At 40.2% G+C, this 19857-nt stretch overlaps 2 protein-coding genes across 2 annotated transcripts; both read right to left on the bottom strand.

The window, feature by feature from the left end:
- Nucleotides 1–122: 122 nt before the first annotated feature.
- LOC139663131 (gastrula zinc finger protein XlCGF57.1-like) lies at nucleotides 123–10250 on the bottom strand. The gene is made up of 2 exons (XM_071541676.1): nucleotides 10058–10250; nucleotides 123–1693 (listed from the first exon to the last, which is right to left on the bottom strand). Exons 1-2 carry the CDS (start codon nucleotides 10248–10250, stop codon nucleotides 318–320), a joined length of 1569 nt encoding a protein of 522 aa, XP_071397777.1. The 3' UTR covers nucleotides 123–317.
- Nucleotides 10251–13845: 3595 nt separating this feature from the next.
- Nucleotides 13846–15781, bottom strand: LOC139663132 (zinc finger protein OZF-like). Its single transcript, XM_071541677.1, has one exon. The coding sequence runs from the start codon at nucleotides 15657–15659 to the stop codon at nucleotides 14610–14612; it is 1050 nt and encodes a 349-aa protein (XP_071397778.1). The 5' UTR covers nucleotides 15660–15781; the 3' UTR covers nucleotides 13846–14609.
- Between the last annotated feature and the right edge of the window lie 4076 nt (nucleotides 15782–19857).

Here is a 19857-nt window from a genome sequence, read left to right as displayed (position 1 = left end):
AACTTGCTCTACCTAGTGACTGTAGCAATGTGCGTTTTTGACCGCAATGGCGATTGTATGCTGACAAAAATATTTTTTGCCAGCAAATGTTTTAGTTACAAGATTGAGCTAACAGAGGTGTGTTTTGGGTAAACAGTTTTGAAATCATCAAGTTTGGCCAAAGCTAAACAGCCAGTGCTCGCTCTCTCCATTCACAATGAACCTAGCTCTACCACGGTTCATAGCAATGTGTGTTTGTAACCGCAATGGCAAGTCTATATGACTTACGTTTGCCCCTCTCATACACACTCCTGAGAACTCCTGTGTGGAGGGAGGAGTTACGGGAGAGAGGGAGGAGTGACGGGAGAAGGGGGGATTGTTTTGTTATGTACTTTCAAATTCTCGCTCTTTTCCCCAAAGTTGCCTACCCCAGCTATAAGTGGTTTCTCTCCTGTGTGGACTGTCATGTGTCGTTTCCAGTTTGCTTTATGACCAAAACTTTTACCACAGACTGAGCAATTAAATGGTTTTTCTCCTGTGTGGACTTTCATGTGTTGTTTCAAGTTTGTTTTCAGAGCAAAACTTTTACCGCAGACTGAGCAATTAAATGGTTTCTCTCCTGTGTGGACTCTCATGTGTGTCTTCAAGAGTCCTTCATAAACAAAACTTTTACCACAGACTGAGCAATTAAATGGTTTCTCTCTTGTGTGGACTCTCATATGCGTCTCCAACGGTCCTTTATAATCAAAACCTTTGCCGCAAACTGAGCAATTAAATGCTTTTTCTCCTGTGTGGACTTTCATGTGTTGTTTCACGTTTGCTTTCTGAGCAAAACCTTTACCGCAGACTGAGCAATTAAATGGTTTCTCTCCTGTGTGGACTCTCATGTGTGTCTTCAAGAGTCCTTCATAAACAAAACTTTTACCACAGACTGAGCAATTAAGTGGTGTCTCTCCTGTATGGACTCTCATATGCATTTTCAAGTCTCGATTATAACCAAAACTTTTACCACAGACTGAGCAATTAAATGGTTTCTCTCCTGTGTGGATTATCATGTGTATCTTCAAGTTTCCTTTTAGACTAAAACTTTTACCACAGACTGAGCAATCAAATGGTTTTTCTCCTGTGTGGACTCTCATGTGTATCTTCAAGTGTTCTTTATTACCAGATTTTTTACCACAAACTGAGCAACTAAAGTCTTTCTTCCCAAGAACTTCACTGTTTTTCTGTGAGTCTACGCCTGACTGAGGTTCACCAGTTTCCATCCAATCATCATCACTGTCTTCAGTCTCAGGTTCAGAAGAGTCTGAAGTGTTTCCATCACTAATTGGTTGTAAATGACTAGCTGGATCCAAGTTCCTGGCTGGTTCTGATACTCCACAGTCCTCTCCATCAGCTTCTGTTTTCATCTGTTCAGTTGAGCTGCTGGCTAGAGGCTCTGCCTCTCTGTTCTCCTCAGTTTGGCTTTGATGAAGCTGTGAGGACCGAGGTTTCTCTTCATCATCTTCACTCTTCACAGGGACAGCAGTGAATGGGAACTTGGTGATATCAGCCTCCTCCAGCCCTTGATGCTGCTCTCCCTCCTGACTGGTCCAGAGTTCCTCCTGTTCCTCTTTAATGTGTGGGGGCTCTGGGTCCTCCTGGTCCAGACTGGGGCTCCACTCCTGCTGCTCAGGGGGAACCTCTTCTTCACTGACCAACAGCTGCTGGAAGTCTGGAGGTACAGCTGAAATACAGACATATTCACATTAAGGAAAACTGTGACTGTAAGTCAAACTAAGCTTGTTACCATTACTTCATTCTGTGTGTCCATCCGTACGTCTGCTAGCAGGATATCTCAAAAAGCTGGGCTTGGATTTGCAGAAAACTTGGTATGAAGGTTTGTTATGGGCCAAGGAAAAACTGATTAACTTTTCATGTCGATTGGCCAAAAGGGGGAGTGGTGTTTGGTGTGGCATATCACCAAGGGTGGTTGTCAGACATGGCGGGGGTCTCTGCTCTACTAAGCACATTTTCATGTTAATGAGACCAGTGATGCTGTCTTTGCAGCATGGCTGTAGCCACATATGAAGACACCAAGGTGCAGACCCCAGCAATTTTTTCACATAAAACAAAAAATGTGCTATTGCAGTCATATTACAGACTGCGGTCTGATGTAGTTTGACCAACTGGAGAGTTGAAACGGACCTTCTGACTTCTCTAAAGCTGGGGTTACATTATTCAACTATTGCCCCGATTTTTCCCAGGATTCACAATCGGGCCAAGTCTGTGCTGGTCTGCTGGCACAGAAAATTGAAAAGTGTATGAGGGGTACAGACTCTAATCTCTTGCCTCCGGATGCGAGTTGGAGCCACTATGATTATATCAAACATGTTTGACTTTTACAAGCGGAATCTGGACGTAATCCAGTAGTGTATACTCCTTAATTACAGTTAACGGACCCCCTCAATAGCCAATGAAAAACTATGAAGCTATGCCCTAAAAAGTCAATACGGTCTTTAGCCCACACAAAGGAGCAATCAACTAGTTCATTCTTCATACAATGCATTTATAGATTTCAACCGTTCTGGTGCCGAGGCACACAGGAAGAAAAAAAATACAGGGAGGACTCAATTATTGATGGCACAAAACCTTGGTTTTGGACAGGAAAATAAGGTTTTATAATCATTATATATTACAGGGCTGGACCCGAATATTCGACTATTCGGATATTCGTTCGTTGGGTAAGTATTCGGGATTCGGATATTCGTTTTTTTAAATGTAATTTTATATGTAATGATCGCTGCTTGGGTGTCTAAATAGTGACGTCACACTTCCACTCTTGCAGAGTCAGAGTTTACTTTTGTATGGGGAAGTCGCTTGTCTGAGCCCTTGTCTCTAAATTTATGTTATACCGTAAAACTTCAATTAAAAGCCGAGTCCCTTTTACTGGCCAGGTGAAGCTACACGTTTTGACACATAAAGGCCGGTCTCAATTAGAAGCCAGTTGCCATTGACGCTGCGAAGCAGTTTTTTTTTTTTTTTACTTGCATTCAAACGTCAGTCACATTTGCTGATCGCCATGGCGGCACAGAGAAAAAACTACGACCTGAAATTCAAGCTGTCAGTTGTCAAATTTGCTGAATAAAACTCAGGAGAAGCAGCAGCAAGACATTTCTCCGTTGATCTTTTTTCGGCTTTCATCCTTCATCATTCTAAGGTAGGCTACCGGTATTTTGATACAGGGCTCTCTCTCTCTCTCTGTGCTTTAGAACGTAACCGCTGTGAAACAATCAGAAAATAACGTTTAATTTCTCTGATTCACCGGCTTTCTCGCTACCACCGCTCCCTCTCTTCATTCACTTTCTAGCTCGCTCGACCACCGCTCTCTCTCTCTCTCTTTTGTGCGAAAGGACTTAAAGGCCTGTCCCATATAGACGCCTGTCCCAAATACAGGCCGGTTGAGTTCAGTGTCTGAAGCAAATAAAAGCCTGTGCTATTAATTGAAGTTTTATGTATGTTAAGTATGTTTTCAGCGCTGTGTTTTTGCGAGGAGGAACTGTGACTATGTGTGAACTTTTGTCGGGTGAACGTGCCCGTGTATGGAAAGCCAAGCAGTTTGAAGGTGCGTGACTTTTATATATATATTAGTTGTTTATTTATTTATCTTATTTTTTTACTTGTATTTATTTATTTTCATTTATTTCTTTGTTTTTCAGTTCGTTTATATTTAAAGTTCAAAGAAATCCAGTGTTGAAAAAAGTTCAAGTTAAAAGTCGTTAAAAGTTGTTAAAAGTTCAATAAATGCATGATGTTCCTAAAGTCAATGAGTTATTGTGTTAAATAATCGTGATCTCAATATCAATCAAAATAATCATGATTATGATTTTTTCCATAATCAAGCTGCCCTACCGCATACAATTGCATACAACCGCACTGCATACAACAACATATTTGCATTCATATGTAGGCCTATTTACATAGTACTGGACCTGTAAAGTGAAGCGGGTCTATTTTCTACAATTCAATAGTAATTCCTATGTATTTACATGGTACTGGACCTGTAAAGTGAAGCGGGTGTAATTGGACAATACATCATACAATGTGATCATGTTCATTTTCTTTATTGTTATTGAAATGGTACATTTAAACAGGACAGCAGCTTACATTCCATACAGACCAGACCATAAAGTGTTGGGGGGGGTCAATTTTACAGATATTGAACCGTTCTCTAGCTTTAGCCTATCCCGAGGTGAGTGAAAGATTATGCGTGCTACAAACTTTAGCACCCGCCTGGGAGCTAACATGGCTAACTTTTCTAGAGTTCTGGGTGAGTTCACTAACCCTTGGCCATATTAGCTTCCAGTCGTGTGCCTGCGTTTGCCTCTCTGCCACTTACACCCACTTCACTTTACAGGTCCGGTACCATGTCAATACATAGGAATTATTATTGAATTATGGAAAATAGACACGTTTCACCTTACAGGTCCGGTACTATGTAATTATATATGAACGCAAATATGTTGTTGTGTAATTATTAGCCACGTTACTGTGTAATAGTTTTTTTGTTAACGTCTAATTAGAAATAGTTATTACGATATTGGGGACCTGTAAAATTAAGGGTTACCAAAATAACAATATTATACAAACACTAAACACCTCTTTTCTAGAATTTTATATGGGGTATTATGCAGTATTATGCAGTAGTATGCGGTTGTATAGTTGTATGTGGTAGTATGCGGTTGTATAGTTGTATGTGGTAGTATTCAGTATTATGCGATAGTATGCGGTAGTATAGTTGTATGTGGTAGTATTCATTATTATGCGATAGTATAGTTGTATGTGGTATTATGCGGTATTGTGCGGTAGCATGCAGCAGTATGCGGTTGTATAGTTGTATGCAGTAGTATGCAGTATTATGCAGTAGTATGGGATAGTATGTGGTTGCGGGGTTTCCTACCTACATAGACAACTTTGTGGCGGCCCGCCACAATATAGGCAATGACGTCACAATGTTTTTTTTTCCACTATTTAATTGTAGAACTGCGTGTAGCGCAGTAGTCAGCACACTGCACCATCGCACCATTTATTTCTCTATAAAACTAGTCCAGTAACAACAACAACGAAAACAACTGACACATTTCTGTGCTGAATGAATGAATATTCAACACACAGCATTATTAATCTATAAACCTAGTGCAATAAGTAGAGCCCGACCGATACTGGATTTTTGGGGCCGATATAGATACCGATATTAGGGAGTAAAAAAATGCAGAATATATCGGCCAATATTCTTTATATATATATATACAGAATATATACATAAACACACATTTCTTTTGCAATGATCCCTCAAATGTGGTTATCAAACACAAAGATATGTAATGGAGGCATCAGTGCACTGACATCAGTGCACTGAACAGTAAACTTCACTTATTATAATATAAATAAAAAAACACAAATAGAACAAAATGTATATAACTTGAATTAAGAAAATAAACATAAAATGCTGCCTATATAACTTAAAAAATAAAAATAAAAATCAAGGCAACTGTGTAGGACAAACAAGCTACTGCCAATCCAACAGCTGCAGGTTTATGCAGAAAGCACAGCTTTTCCGCATTGTAAACATCTTAAAAAATAAATAATAATAATGATAATAAATAAATAATTATAAAATAAAAAATAAACTTTAATTGCAAAGAATGTGGTGATGTGTTGTGTGGGGCAAGCCTATATAAATGAATTGAATGAACATAATAATAACACACATTCTTTTTCACAAGCCCCCCTCAGTCCTACAGTCCTTAATATCTTCTTATCATCTTTAGCAATATTTCACTGTTAATATATAACGTTAATGGTCACAAACAGTAACTTATGGTTCACTGCTGTCGAGTCAAGAGATGAACAGCGCCGTTACACCGTATCTGGTATACACGTTCAGGAGAATCTTTCTACGGTGGAAAACCAGACTTGTTTTAAATTTTAACTTTTGTAAATGCAACGACTGGAATTGGGGGTTGGAAGATTTAGTGTGAGCAATGGACATCGCAGCTGCAGCGCCTTAAAGAAAGATAAAGAAAGATACATTTCTAAAATAAATCCTTTGTCCTCAGATCATTAATATGTGTAACAAGTTAACAAATTAGGTTAACTATAATTTAAACAAACATTCCAAATAATAATTCTAATGAAATGAATCTACTCTGAGGCAAATTTATCTTTCTTTATCTGTCCATTGTTCACAATAAATCTTCCATCATTTCTCAAACAAACAGAAGCACATGGTTAATTATGATGTAGAAAGACGTCATCGGACCTTCCCGGGTGCAACGGAGGAAGCTGGCTGTCGGACCTCGCGGTCGGATATTTACTCAAACAATCCTTCTTCCCTGAATTGGAATTATGCAGCGTTCCATGCAGCAGTGATATATTACGATGGTAGTGAGGGCTTAATCCCCTAAGAAGAACAAGCTACTCACGTTTTCTTCATGGACGCACATGGTCTGATGTTTGGAGCAGCGGAGTGGTGTAGTTGGTAAGTTACCCGACGTCAGATCCGACAGCCAGATATATACACAGATGCTCCCAATCAACCGGGGGAAAGAGGAGGCAGGGCCGACTGATTGCAGACCATGAATCTTTCTAACTGCAGGGAGAGTGTGTATTTCCGGAGCAATGGGCGTTTGTTTTCGGGATAACGGGCTGTCGGACAAATGGGCTTTCGGTCCATTGGGAAATTTTTCGGACTATTGGGGTTGCGGAATAATGGGCCAACGGAACAATGGCACGGCACCATGAATACATACTCACACATAAGCCTCCACTCAGCTGACAAGGTATGAAAGTAGCTACGTGGTTAGCTAGTTAGCCAATGTAACAAACGAGTATGATAAGCTTGTTGTCAAGGAGAGTAAAAGATGGGGACGTTGTTTATTTACTTTCCAGCATTGCGTCTCACCAACTAGGTAACAACGTAGCGTGAAATCAACACTCAACAGACTCAATCCACCACCGCACCGTTGTCTGCTGAGCTGCAGAAAGTTGCCCGTGAAGACACCGATAAATCCGTCGGTCAATTTTATCTGCTATATAGTGATATAGTGAGCTGTAATTGCTATAGGCACCTAGACCATATGTGAACCATAACCATTGATTAATCACATCAGTAGGTCTAATTTATGATCCGATATGTGTTTTGGTGACAATATGAAACCTATTTACTCCCTATAAATCATGCTTGTAGAAAAAGCACGTTAATTAAATTGTATATGCAACTCTGTGGGCCACTGTGGTGTCCCTGTTTGACGTTATCAATATACATATTACAAATTCGTGTGCACGGTCTACTAATCTGTGGGCATGGTCTAGGACTCTGTGCACACCGATTACTAATTCGAGGGCACGGTTTACTAATCTGTGCGCATGGAGCCGTGCGCGGTTTACCCATCGGTGCCCGTATGGATTTCCACATCAATTATTTTTTTCTTACCAGGTGACCCCCGGGGAGCTCTGTAGAGAACAGCCAAAGCAATGCCACATTTTTATGCTGAATGACAATTGTAAATTGTGAAAGACAGATCACGTTCCGCTCTGTCATTGCTGCTGGAGCGGCAGCTGTAACTGTCCTGTCAATGTGGTCAGATATCGGAGTGCGCGCATAGCGGCGTTGTGTCTGGGATTTACCTCATGTGGAAAGAGCACTTTCTTTCTGCTGGGTGAGCACACAGTGCAGAACAAACACCCGATTCCCTTAATTTGTCACACCAAGTGTCAAACAGTTTCCCGTCTCCACCTGTTTATTCAATCCACACCGATTGCTGTTTGTTTTTTACTCCTGTCTCAGTGACGCGTGTATCTTCACCAGCTTTCTTCGCCAGGTAAGTTTCTTCTAAAAGCTTTGTTTTGGTAGGTTAGTACTGTGATTACGCACGCCACCAAAACCTCACATTCCTTATAACATGTAGTAAGGTTAGCAAAATGAGAGTGAATGCGCACTTTGGCTAACGTTAACTATGTTAGTTAACTAATCACAGTACTAACCTACCAAAACAAAGCTTTTGGAAGAAACCTACTTTGGCTTGGTGTGCCATAAGGTTAGCGGATCTAACTGCAGACATGGAGGACGTCCTGAGGACAGCACATGGAGCAGAGCAAAAGAGCACTTCATCTTCCGATTTCTGATTGGTACACCGCCCGCCCCGCCCCCCCTCACAGCTACAAGTGAGTTTTGCAACACATTTATCGCAAGAAGTGTTGCAAAGGTCAAGGCGCGCAGATTTGTCACTTTGTGATGCAAGAGAGCACATTTGTGAAGTTGTAGTGACCAATTCCAGAGGTTGTAATCACAGAGTTGTGGTTGTACTGGAAAATGGACTCAAGTAAAATAAATAAATATGAGTAAATGTTGGATTACAAGTTTGCAGCTGTCGTTGTATTCATGTAAATATTAATCTACACATTTGTGAATATTTTTCTGTGACTTCACATTCATTTTTGTTCTTCAAGTTCTCACATCAAGTCTACAAGCTCTCGCATTTTGCAACATATTTACCTTCATAAACCCGCCCCTTTCAGATTTCCACAACAAAGCAACAGGTAGAGGGTGTGACCCGTGTCAGCTGACCCACCTATCGAAACTTAGAGAGTGAAACCAGGAAGTGCTCAGCCTCAACAAAGCCTGACAACAGCCTAAATCCAAATCTAACCCAGAAACAAAGATTCAAAACCCTTACTGACCGACTTTCCATTGTTATGCTGACGATTCTCAGTCAGATTTGTCAGCCAAACCTAATGATCCCAATAAGTTGTCTGTCTTGCATGACTGCCTCACGATATGGCAAACCGTTTTAACATTTAATCACTGAGGCTACTATGAATTAAACATATCAGTATTTCAGTTTCAGTGTAATTCCAAGACGTCATATCCAATATGTAATTTTTACTTTTACTTAATTATAATTCCAATTTAAGATATCCACAATTCAATTCTAACTGGTCAAATGTTCATTTTTGATATCACAAATTCAATTATCACTATATCACTATAAAAGATTCAATTCAATTTTTGCAAGTGAAAATGTTAATTCATGAATCTTGATGTGTACATATCCACAATTATTACAAGTAAAAATGATCATTCTTGATATCAACAATTGAATTGTTACTTAAAATACAGTAAATACAGTTACAACATGTTCATAATCACATTCTGGATATGTTGACTTGAAATTATAACTACTGACACTGGCACTTTTCACTAGTTACAAATGAATCTGAAAGGAAATTATTACTAGTAATAATCAATAACCAACTAGTTTACAATTAATACAATATCTAAAACTGCTTTTGTAACTAGTCCGAATGAAATTTTAGATATCTAGAATGGAATTACAACTAGTCAGAATGTCATTGTAGATATCCTGAATTTGAGTTTTCACTAGTAAGAATTCAGCTGTTGATATATGCACATATTCGAAATGAAACACACACTCCAGCGGCCAGAGGAGGGCAGCAAAGAGCACGTTTTCCAGCTCGCAGAATAGGGAAAAAGCTATTTATACGACATCCATAAACAACCAGGACAAGCCACACAAAGTTGAGATTTTATACTTTACTAGTCGCGCCACAACTCCGCGCAGACTTGCAAAGAAATGCGCATAAACACCGTAAATTTGGGGAAACGGAAGCTTCGTCAGTCCCTGCCTATGCCAATGCTCAATGCCCATGTGCAGTTTCAGATTGCATGGCCAACCCATTGACGAGCAAAATTGATGCAAACAGACAGACAGAATGACAGAGTTTTCCTCATTTTATAGTAGGATTTATAGTGGGACTGCAGATACTTTAACACGATATGATCCACCCTCTTAGCAGATAAGGGTTCAAGGAATCCAGAAAGCTTATCAGATTGGCAAAATTTGTAAACCTTGCCCGGTCCCACTGAACTTTTCTGTACTATCAACATCATAGGTTTTTAATGCAAGTCCCAACGCGGCTATCTAAAGCCCTGCTTTGCATTTGCCCACAACATAAATATCATGCACTCATGCAATGTGTGTGAGTAATGTGAAAATAACATTTAAATGTCTCAAACCTGCTCTGTGTAACCGCACTTCAGGATGTAAAACAGCGTCCAGCAGCTTTCGTTGTCGGTCGATCTCCTCTTTTGAACGAGAAGCTTCCTCCTCGTACTCTGCTATCGTTCTTTCAAACAGCCCAAATATCTCTTCATCAGCCGCAGTTAGTCGCTGGTTCACCAACGCTCTCAGCTTTTGGACTTTAGACATTTTCACAGAGTGACAGGAAGTTTTCCTCCTGAACGTTTTACTGACAAACTTTGTCCTTCAAAGCTCCAGTAGCTTCACAGCTAAACCATTCATCTGAATCCATAAGAGAGAGGAGCTTCTTCTTCTTCTGACTCTCAGAGCTAAATGGAGCCCAGGCTCCGGTTTATATATCCGTCATAGTATGATCCACGCATATCAGGTCTTTCGTCGGTTAGTTAAAGTCGTAAACTAACTTTTGAAAGGAAAAAGTCGACAAGTAATACTCAAGAATGCTCGCATACACCGGTCGCCATCTTGGGCGACGTCACAAAGCGACTACACTTTTCCTTCCCGCGTCTTGTCCTTCTTCTTCTCGTACGATTTGCGGTAGTTCCGAGACTTCAAGCCGTATTACCGCCCTCTACAGGTCAATGTAAATGAACGGGTATAATGCCTGACTTGCAAAAACTGCACGAGTCTTCATTCAGGTAGTTGATGGTACTTCGGCCGATAAAGTTTAAAAAGAAAAGAAAGAAACTGCTAAATCTCAAACATCCTTAAATTCAACCTCCATTTCTTTACTGTTTTTCTTGGAGGCAAAACTGACCAGTGGTGGAAAGAGTACTAACATGTCCTAGGCCTACTAGAATAGAATAGAATAGAATAGAATAGAATAGAATAGAATAGAATACTTTATTATCCCACAGGGGAATTTGTATTGCAAGAGTAAGCATTATAAACATAGCCTACATAACACACACATATTCTTTAATATACTTTCATATACACTCATACTTTACTTACTTGCAGTCAGTTTTATTTCACTTCTCAAGACACATTTTTATAAAAAAGCTTTTATTGTGTGATGTTTATTTTATTTTATTTGTTTGTTGTGTTTTCTGTTGACTGTTGTGAAGCACTTTGTCACCTGTATTGAAAAGTGTGATACAAATAAAGTTATTATTATTATTGTTATTATTATGATGATGATTATTGTTTTTATATACAACAATATAGCCGCAAGCGCCAATTGTGAAGTCCAAGCACAATTTGAAAAGACAGACAGATATATAAAACGTTACAGAAGGTAGAAAAACAGACAAGTTGTGAAGATTTAACACACAGTGTGGCTAATTTTGTGTTGCCAGTGACTTCTTTCAGCTTCATCATTTCATTAGAACCACATTGATGAAGTTATTCACAACAGCCAAACTTTCTGTTGGTAAACATAATAAAGTGCCATCTTATCTTATATTATCTTAAAGGACAAGCCTGGATTTGATAACCTTCCACATGAGAGGCTGATGCATTACCTACTGAGCCAAACACCTGTTACAGGTTTACTGAGGAGAAACTAACTAAAGGGAGAACTGTTGTGATACTGCTGCCTATGACTGACAGTGCTAATCACTTTATAGAACTTTGTCGTGCTCTCCGTTAATGAATAAAACAATACTAAATCACATGGGCTAGAAAACTGCTGCTGCACTGCTCTCTATGGGTTGAAACGTCTGGCCCCACCCCAAACAGTGATGCCAAATCAGGTAGTTATTTTGCCACTGACAGATGATGTCAAACACCCGCTTTGGGTTTTGTGTGATATAATGTTGATTTACTTTTCATGAAACTTCAAAATGATCACAACATGTCAGGGACTTGAACTCACGGTAACACTTTAAAATAATGAATGTTTATAAGCCTTTATAAACAATGAATTACTGATGAATTAATGATGAGTTCATGTGCAGTTACTCATCAATTCATTATTATCAATATTTATCAATTATATATGAATAATTTGTAACAAATTAGTACATCATTAGTAATGACATTAGTTAAATCTTTGTACTTCATTTATAAGTCAAGAATACCTTCGCTAATACATAATTTGTAAAACATTACCTAATGTAGGCTACATGTAACTTCCTAGGGAGCAGGTGAAGTCATTATTGTTGCAGTCCTCCTCGTCCTCCTTGTGCACTTTGGGGGCAATAAAGTTAAAAGTTTGTATCCACTTTTGTACTTTTCTAAGTCACTACAGCCAAAACTATCATTCTGTAACATTGTTGTTACGTGTTAGCTAATGTGTCTTGCCACTTTTGGTCCATGCTAGGCTAGCTAGATAGGTTAGCTAACCTTAGTGTTACTAGCCAGCTAGCCAAAGAGCCCCCCTATCTAAGAAATAAATATACTTTAAACGTAACCTTAATAAAGTGAAACAGCATTAATGTTAGATATTAACTACCTTTGTCCAGTGTTAGCCTCAAGTCAGAGGCAGATATGCACGAAGATGGCGAAATGATGACAAATGAAGAGGCAAAAACTTTTAACAATTGCTAGCGCTAGCTAGCAATTGAAGCAAGTTGTTAAAGCGGCGAGCGGCGTGGTGAGCGGTGTGAATGGCAGCATTAAACTGTTTTATCAGCAGAGCAAAAAAAAAAAAAAAGTTTGACCTGAATCCAAAATAATTATAGTCAACAAGAGGGACATTGCTGCAACAGATGGAGGACAGACTAGACCAGCCTGTCGAATGTGGACCGGCCACTTTGGACCAAAAACTTGCCTCCTGTCGTGATAAATAATTATCATTTGAATATACTTCTCTAAGCCTGCAGGTCCTCCCTGAAGGAGAAGGTGGGGCAGATGCCCAATAAAACAGGGCTTGGAAAACAAAATCTACTGAGTCGTCACTCATCGTTTCACAATTTCATAACTCAGCAAGTCCAAGTCCAATTGCAGGGTAAATTTACAATGAATAGCCTATTTTACATTTAGCCTATGTTGACAGTTCTCAGACAGAAACTCCGGACCACAACGTACTATAAAAATATATACTTTATTAGAAAACACCTCACCAGTACAGGAAGACCGTGCCTATGGAGACCTCCTCACGGAGACATCTCCCTGACTCGCCTCTCTGTCATAGGAACCAAAGATACCAAAGATACCAAAGATACCAAAGATAAGATACCAAATAAAAATGCTGCCATTCCAGCAGCATTTATCAGTTCCCCACAGGTGCAGCAAATCATACATTTAACCAACTAGTGACAAACCAATAATGACCCCCCACCCTCAGAATAAATTTATGAATCAACGTTATCAACAGAATCAAGAATGCATATGAATTGAATATGTATTGGCCAACACAAATGCTAAATAAATAAGTTACACTACCACATTAATACCCACATCTCATTTTAGGATTACACACAGTCATCCACAAGCTTCCCATGCCAGACTATATTAGATGGCGTTTAAACATATGAGCGCGTCTAGGTGTGTAAAAGTGTATATGCATGTGTATGTGTCCATCCCACCTACTCTATACAGACAGGGCTATTCCATGACGGTTTCCCTTCACAATGAGTACATTGAATTAAACATGACAGAAACTGAATTCCAATATAGATTCAATTCTCCATTGCTGACTGTGTTTAATTGTGGGCAACTAAGGAATTAACTGAGTTTTAAAATGTTTCACTGCAATAAAATCATATGTCTACAATCAGGTAAAAGTTTATAATTTCCCTCAGCCTTGTCAACCCCCCCATCAGATGCCCCCCCTCTCCCCAAAAGACACAACCAGAGTTGACTACTTCTTAAATAATCATCTGAAAGATACAAAAACTACAGCAAACCTTTTCTGACAGATTTACCATTTGATCTGTTGAGTCAGAACTTTCTCCTTTTATCAGTGAATGTCTTGACTGATGTTAGATTCTGTAATACTCACACAGTTTATTTCATTTAACACCATCCTCAACAGCTTCCTCTTCTCCTAAATTTCTCATCTTTTAGCTCCCACTAAGTTTCAGACAACAACACTGGTGCTTGAAAGTGTGAATGTCTCTGGATCTCTGGCAATAACAATGAGACAGTGTCATCATTTCACACGTATATGTTCTCACATGCCTCCACAACAACTCTGTGATGAAGATGATGAAGACTATGGAGCAAGTGGGGAACTGGAGCTGGCAAATTGTACAGAAGTCTGGTGTCTATCTTAGACCTCGTTACTCTTGCTAATTTCATGAAGACAAGTCAAGAGACAAAAAGCCTCTATAAATTAAAGGTAGATGATTGACTAAATCAAAATTATGTCAAAATTATATACATTTTAATATCTAAAAGAATAAAGAAATCTTCTGCACACCTGAGAGGTGATAGTGACGGCTGCGTACAAGACAGACAGATCACAACAAAAATACTGTATATACACATCCTATACTACATACAGTACATACTTCATATACATCATTAACTACATCATATGCATACTATCCATCACATACATCATATACTTGATTTTACTAGATTATATACATCATATACCATAATATTTTTTGGTTTCTCTTTCTCTTTCTCGCAATTTAATGGTTACTCTACTGTATGGACTTTCACGTGTCTCTTCAAGTTTCCTTTACGACCAAAACTTTTACCACAGACTGAACAATTAAATGGTTTCTCTCCTGTGTGGACCACCATGTGTGTCTTTATGTGCGACTGAGAACCAAAACTTCTACCACAGACTGAGCAATTAAATGGTTTATCTCCTATGTGGACTACCATGTGTCGTTCCAGCTGTTCTTTATAACCAAAACTTTGATCACAGACTGAACAATTAAATGGTTTCTCTCCTGTGTGAACTGTCCTATGTATCTCCAAGGATTCTTTATGACCAAAACTTTTATCACAAGCTGAGTAATTTAATGTTTTTTCTCCTGTGTGGACATTCATGTGTTGTTTCAAGTTGGATTTTTTACCAAAACGTTTACCACAGACTGAGCAATTAAATGGTTTCTCTCCTGTGTGGACCATCATGTGTGACTTCAAGTGTTTACTTTGACCAAAACGTTTACCACAGACTGAGCAATTAAATGCTTTATCTCCTGTGTGGACTCTCACATGTTTATTCAAGTCTCCTTTACAACCAAAATTTTTACTACAAACTGAGCAATTAAATGGCTTCTCTCCTGTGTGGACTACCATGTGTCGTTCCAGCTGTTCTTTATAACCAAAACTTTGATCACAGACTGAACAATTAAATGGTTTCTCTCCTGTGTGGACTCTCATATGTTTATTCAAGTCTGCTTTATAACCAAATTTTTTACCACAGACTGAGCAAATAAATGGCTTCTCTCCTGTGTGGACTATCATGTGTCTCAGCAGAGTTCCCTTGCGGTCAAATCTTTTACCACAAATTGAGCAACAAAAGGGTTTCTCCCCAAGAACTTCATTGTTTTTCAGTGAGTCTAAACCTGACTGAGGTTCACCAGTTTCCATGCAATCATCATCACTGTCTTCAGTCTCAGGTTCAGAAGAGTCTGAAGTGTTTCCATCACTAGTTGGTTGTAAATCACTAGCTGGATCCAAGTTCCTGGCTGGTTCTGATACTCCGCAGTCCTCTCCATCAGCTTCTGTTTTCATCTGTTCAGTTGAGCTGCTGGCTAGAGGCTCTGCCTCTCTGTTCTCCTCAGTTTGGCTTTGATGAAGCTGTGAGGACTGAGGTTTCTCTTCATCATCTTCACTCTTCACAAGGACAGGAGTGAATGGGAACTTGGTGATATCAGCCTCCTCCGGCCCTTGAAACTGCTTTTCCTCCTGACTGGTCCAGAGTTCCTCCTGTTCCTCTTTAATGTGTGGGGGCTCTGGGTCCTCCTGGTCCAGACTGGGGCTCCACTCCTGCTGCTCAGGGGGAACCTCTTCTGCACTGACCAACAGCTGCTGGAGGTCTGGAGGTACAGCTGAAATACAGACATATTCACATTAAGGAAAACGAACCCTAACCTTGTTACCATCACAGGCATCATGAATCGGGGTCATGTAACGGTCATTTTGTCCCTCCCAATAATTTTTCTAGACCTCAAAATTATTCAGGGGTACCAAAGACTGTTGGCTGTCTGTGTTCCCACTATAGTGGGACAATTAAAACAATTTTAACAATGAAATCTTTATCTGTATAGTTATTGTTCTAGACGTGAATGGGCCAGTTATCTTTATAGTATTAAGACCTCAAAACAAATCCAAAATGATAACTATAACTATATTTTTGGTTTCTATCTCAGAGCAAATTATGGATGCAGAGACAACATAAAACATTTTCAACCAATCAACATAGTTCTAAAAAGGAAGAGTGGGTTAAATCAGTAGCTCTCTGCAGTGATGCCATTGCTTGAGGAGGAACTGTATACAGAAGTCCAGGAACCCGGCACTATTTGAAAAGGCTGCCCCCTCTATAAGAATGTTGAAAAGAACCCGGTTCTCTGAGTAGCATGAGTGAGATGTCTCACTATGGGATATGCTCCCTTGCGTATCTTCAGAAGCGTTTATTCCACTACGCCAGCCCTGAGTGGCTGGCAGTCATGAGGTCTGTGTCAGGACCTCCTCCTATATATAGGGCTGAAGCTGCATCATCCATCATTCAAATAAGCACACCTCTTCTCCCTTCACCCCAGTAGCAACAAGGGTGGTCTGGTGAGAAGAGCACTCATGTTACTCAGAGAACCTGGGTTATGCAAGTAACCTAAAGCTCTCTTTCATAGCATTTGTTTCGATGTCTCACTGTATGGAGACTCCAGTACTACCAGACAAGCTTATCTCGAACACTGACTGCCAACACCCAGATGTTGGATGACCCCACTGCTCCTCCTCAGAGCCAACGCTCAGAATGGCATGAGCAATACTCAGGGCAGTAACATCCAACTTATAAAACCTTGCAAAGGTGAGAGGCGAGGACCAGCAAGCTGCAGCGAAGATATCCTGAATGGAGACCCCTCTAAACACAGCCCAGGAGGTAGAATGTGTGCATAAACCAGCCAGGACCCATGCTCGAATAGGCCAGTACAATAGCCCCCACAATCCAGTGAGAACGCCTCTGCTTTGTCATAGGCTTACCCGTGCAGGGCACAGCCCAAGAAACAAACAGCTGGTCCTCTTTCCTGAAACTACCAGTTCTATCCAAGTATAGGCGCAAAGCGTGCACTGGACACAGCAAGTGTGGCCGTTGCTGCTCCGGAGAGCTGAGCGGCAGAGGTTGGAAAGCAGTGAGTTGATTACCTTGGGACAAAAGCAGGGTTAGGCTGTAAGGTCACCCGCAAATACCCAGGGGCAAAAAGCCTACATGCACCGACAATGCATGAATATCACCCATACATTTTGCTGATGCCAAAGCCAACAATAACGACAGTGGCTTCATGTCAATCTGCTCAATAGGCTCAAATGGATGACTCACCAGAGCCTCCAATAGAACAGCCAAATCCCATGAAGGGGTAAAACGAATTAGAGACAGGTAGAAACCTCCATGCTGCTCCCATGAAGCGGCAGAAAAGGGGATGCTGACCCATTGTCTTACCCCCAAAGCCAACATGGCATGCAGCAATCATGGCCAAGTACACTTTAATAGTGGAGGCTCTCTGCTTATAGATTAAATCTTGATGGACACCCAACAAACACTGGAAAGGAATTTCCTGTGCCTTAGCACACCATTTGTCAAACACCCTCCACCTTTAGTCATACAAAGATCTAGTGGATGACGCCCTAGCATTCTGAATGGTATTTATAACACTCTGGGGAAGCCCCACAGTGCTCAGAGTAACCCACTCATGGGCCAGGCCCACAGGGTGAGCCGTTCTGGGTGAGAATAAAATATTTAGGTGCAGTGGGACTTCCTCTTGGAAACTCTGGAAAGATGCGGTTAAAATTGTTATACACCCATGGCAATCTAATTACTGTGTTTCCCTCTCCAGAGAGAAACAAGACAGGGTTGCCCCCTCTCCACACTGCTTTTCGATCTGGCAGTCGAACCACTCGCCATCTCGCTACGTCAATGTCAAACCTTTGAGGGCATAAGTCGAGGGAATACCCAATATAAGGTATCGTTATGACCTTCTGTTGTTCGATGGCAATGCCATTTCTTCAATACTCTCCATCTTATCTAAATTAGATCAATTTGGGAAATTATCTGGCTACAAATTGAAACATTTTGCTTTGCACAGCCACTCGGTTATGGCACCAATTATGCCTAACCACCTTTTCACTCGAGCTATGATAGATCTGGCCTTTCGCACTTGGCACGATAACAGGATCCAGTTTATTAGGGATCTCTACATGGATGGTATATTTGCATCCTTCGAGCAACAAGCAATGAAATACAAGCTGTCACATGCTCATTTCTTTCGATATCTACAGCTGAGGAGGTTTATTAAAAAACAATATAACTCCTTCCCAACAAGCCTCCAACTACTCCAATGGATATGTTGCTATCCCTCAAAACAGATATAAAGGGCATAATCTCCTGCATCTATACTATTGGTGAGCTGAACCCCCAGTCTTTAGATATAATTAGAACACAATGGGAACAGGATTTAGGCCCCCCGCTTTCTAATGAAACTTGGAATGGAATTCTTGAATAAATGCACGTCTCATCTCCTTGCAGCAGACACGGGCTTATTCAGTTTACAAAAAGTTATACATTGTACAAAAGTCAGATTGGCCAAAATATCTGGATCCCACTTGTGATAGATGTAAATTAGCACCAGCCACTCTATTCCACGTTTTGGTCATGCCCATGCCTGCTTGCATTTTGGGCATCAGTCTTTAAATCTCTGAGTGAAGCCTACAACATACAAGCTGAACAACAAGCTGTTTACTAGCCCGCCGGCTTATCTTATTTCACTGGAAAGATCCTAAACCCCATCTCATGCTAAATTGATGAAAGACGTTATGTCTTATCTAAAACTGGATAAGATCAAATTTACTTTAAAAGGGGGAAAAAAGCTGAGTTCAGGAAAACCTGGAGCCCACTTATACATTATTTTATCGCTGAGAGTCTGTCACTTCCCGAGCAGCCGACACGTCAAGGGAACTGCCACAAGGCTCCAGGCTGCGACCATTCGGTCACATTTTGCTATAATTCTTCTTGCCAGTGCCACCAAAAAAACATAACTGGTCGTACCAGTGCGAGTGGTAAAATGTGCCAGATAACTAGTAACCATTGTACACATTTTTCCTTTCTTTGGGAGAATCCTAAAGTGCGTTCAAATTCACTTTTGTTTGTGAATGTTTGCAAAATCGTTTGTTTGGAATGTGCTCGTCGTAAACACAAGCTACGGTAGTTCCGATTTGACCCGATAATAGTAACCCAGACTCGTTCAGACTGAGTTAGGTAGCTAGTCCGTGGCAGCCTTCAAAACGACACAAGTTGCTGGATACCGTTTCTTCAGAGTTCCAAAAATCCCCAATGAAACGGCCATACAATTTCTCCAAACAGCTTAATCCAAGTCAAATTTATTGCATGGTGAGTCCAAAAGTCTAATATTAATGTCATAATCTCCTAGATTTGCTGGACTTGTTCTACACCTCGTCAACCGTCACTACAATAGCAAGCAGATGCTGCCTTCAAGTGCCGTCAGAAATATTGTCATTACAGGTAGAGCGCGCTTGAACGACTCAATAAAGTGGTAAATAGTCAGGGGCAAATATTTTGTTTTCGTTCTGTGATGTTGACCTCCAATTACTTGAATATTTTCAATTGGTCTTGTATTCTGTTCTCTAAAGTAAGGAAATATACCAAAAGAGCCTTAGCTGTTTTGAAAAGTAATTCTGAAACAGTAGTAACTCTATACAG

This window comes from Centroberyx affinis, unplaced genomic scaffold (genome assembly GCF_046629955.1).
Source record: "Centroberyx affinis isolate AG114_WGS23_722 - 3 ecotype Tasmania unplaced genomic scaffold, CSIRO-AGI_Caff_v1 ptg003922l_1, whole genome shotgun sequence".
NCBI lineage: Eukaryota > Metazoa > Chordata > Actinopteri > Beryciformes > Berycidae > Centroberyx > Centroberyx affinis.
This window is presented reverse-complemented; position numbering and strand designations above follow the sequence as displayed.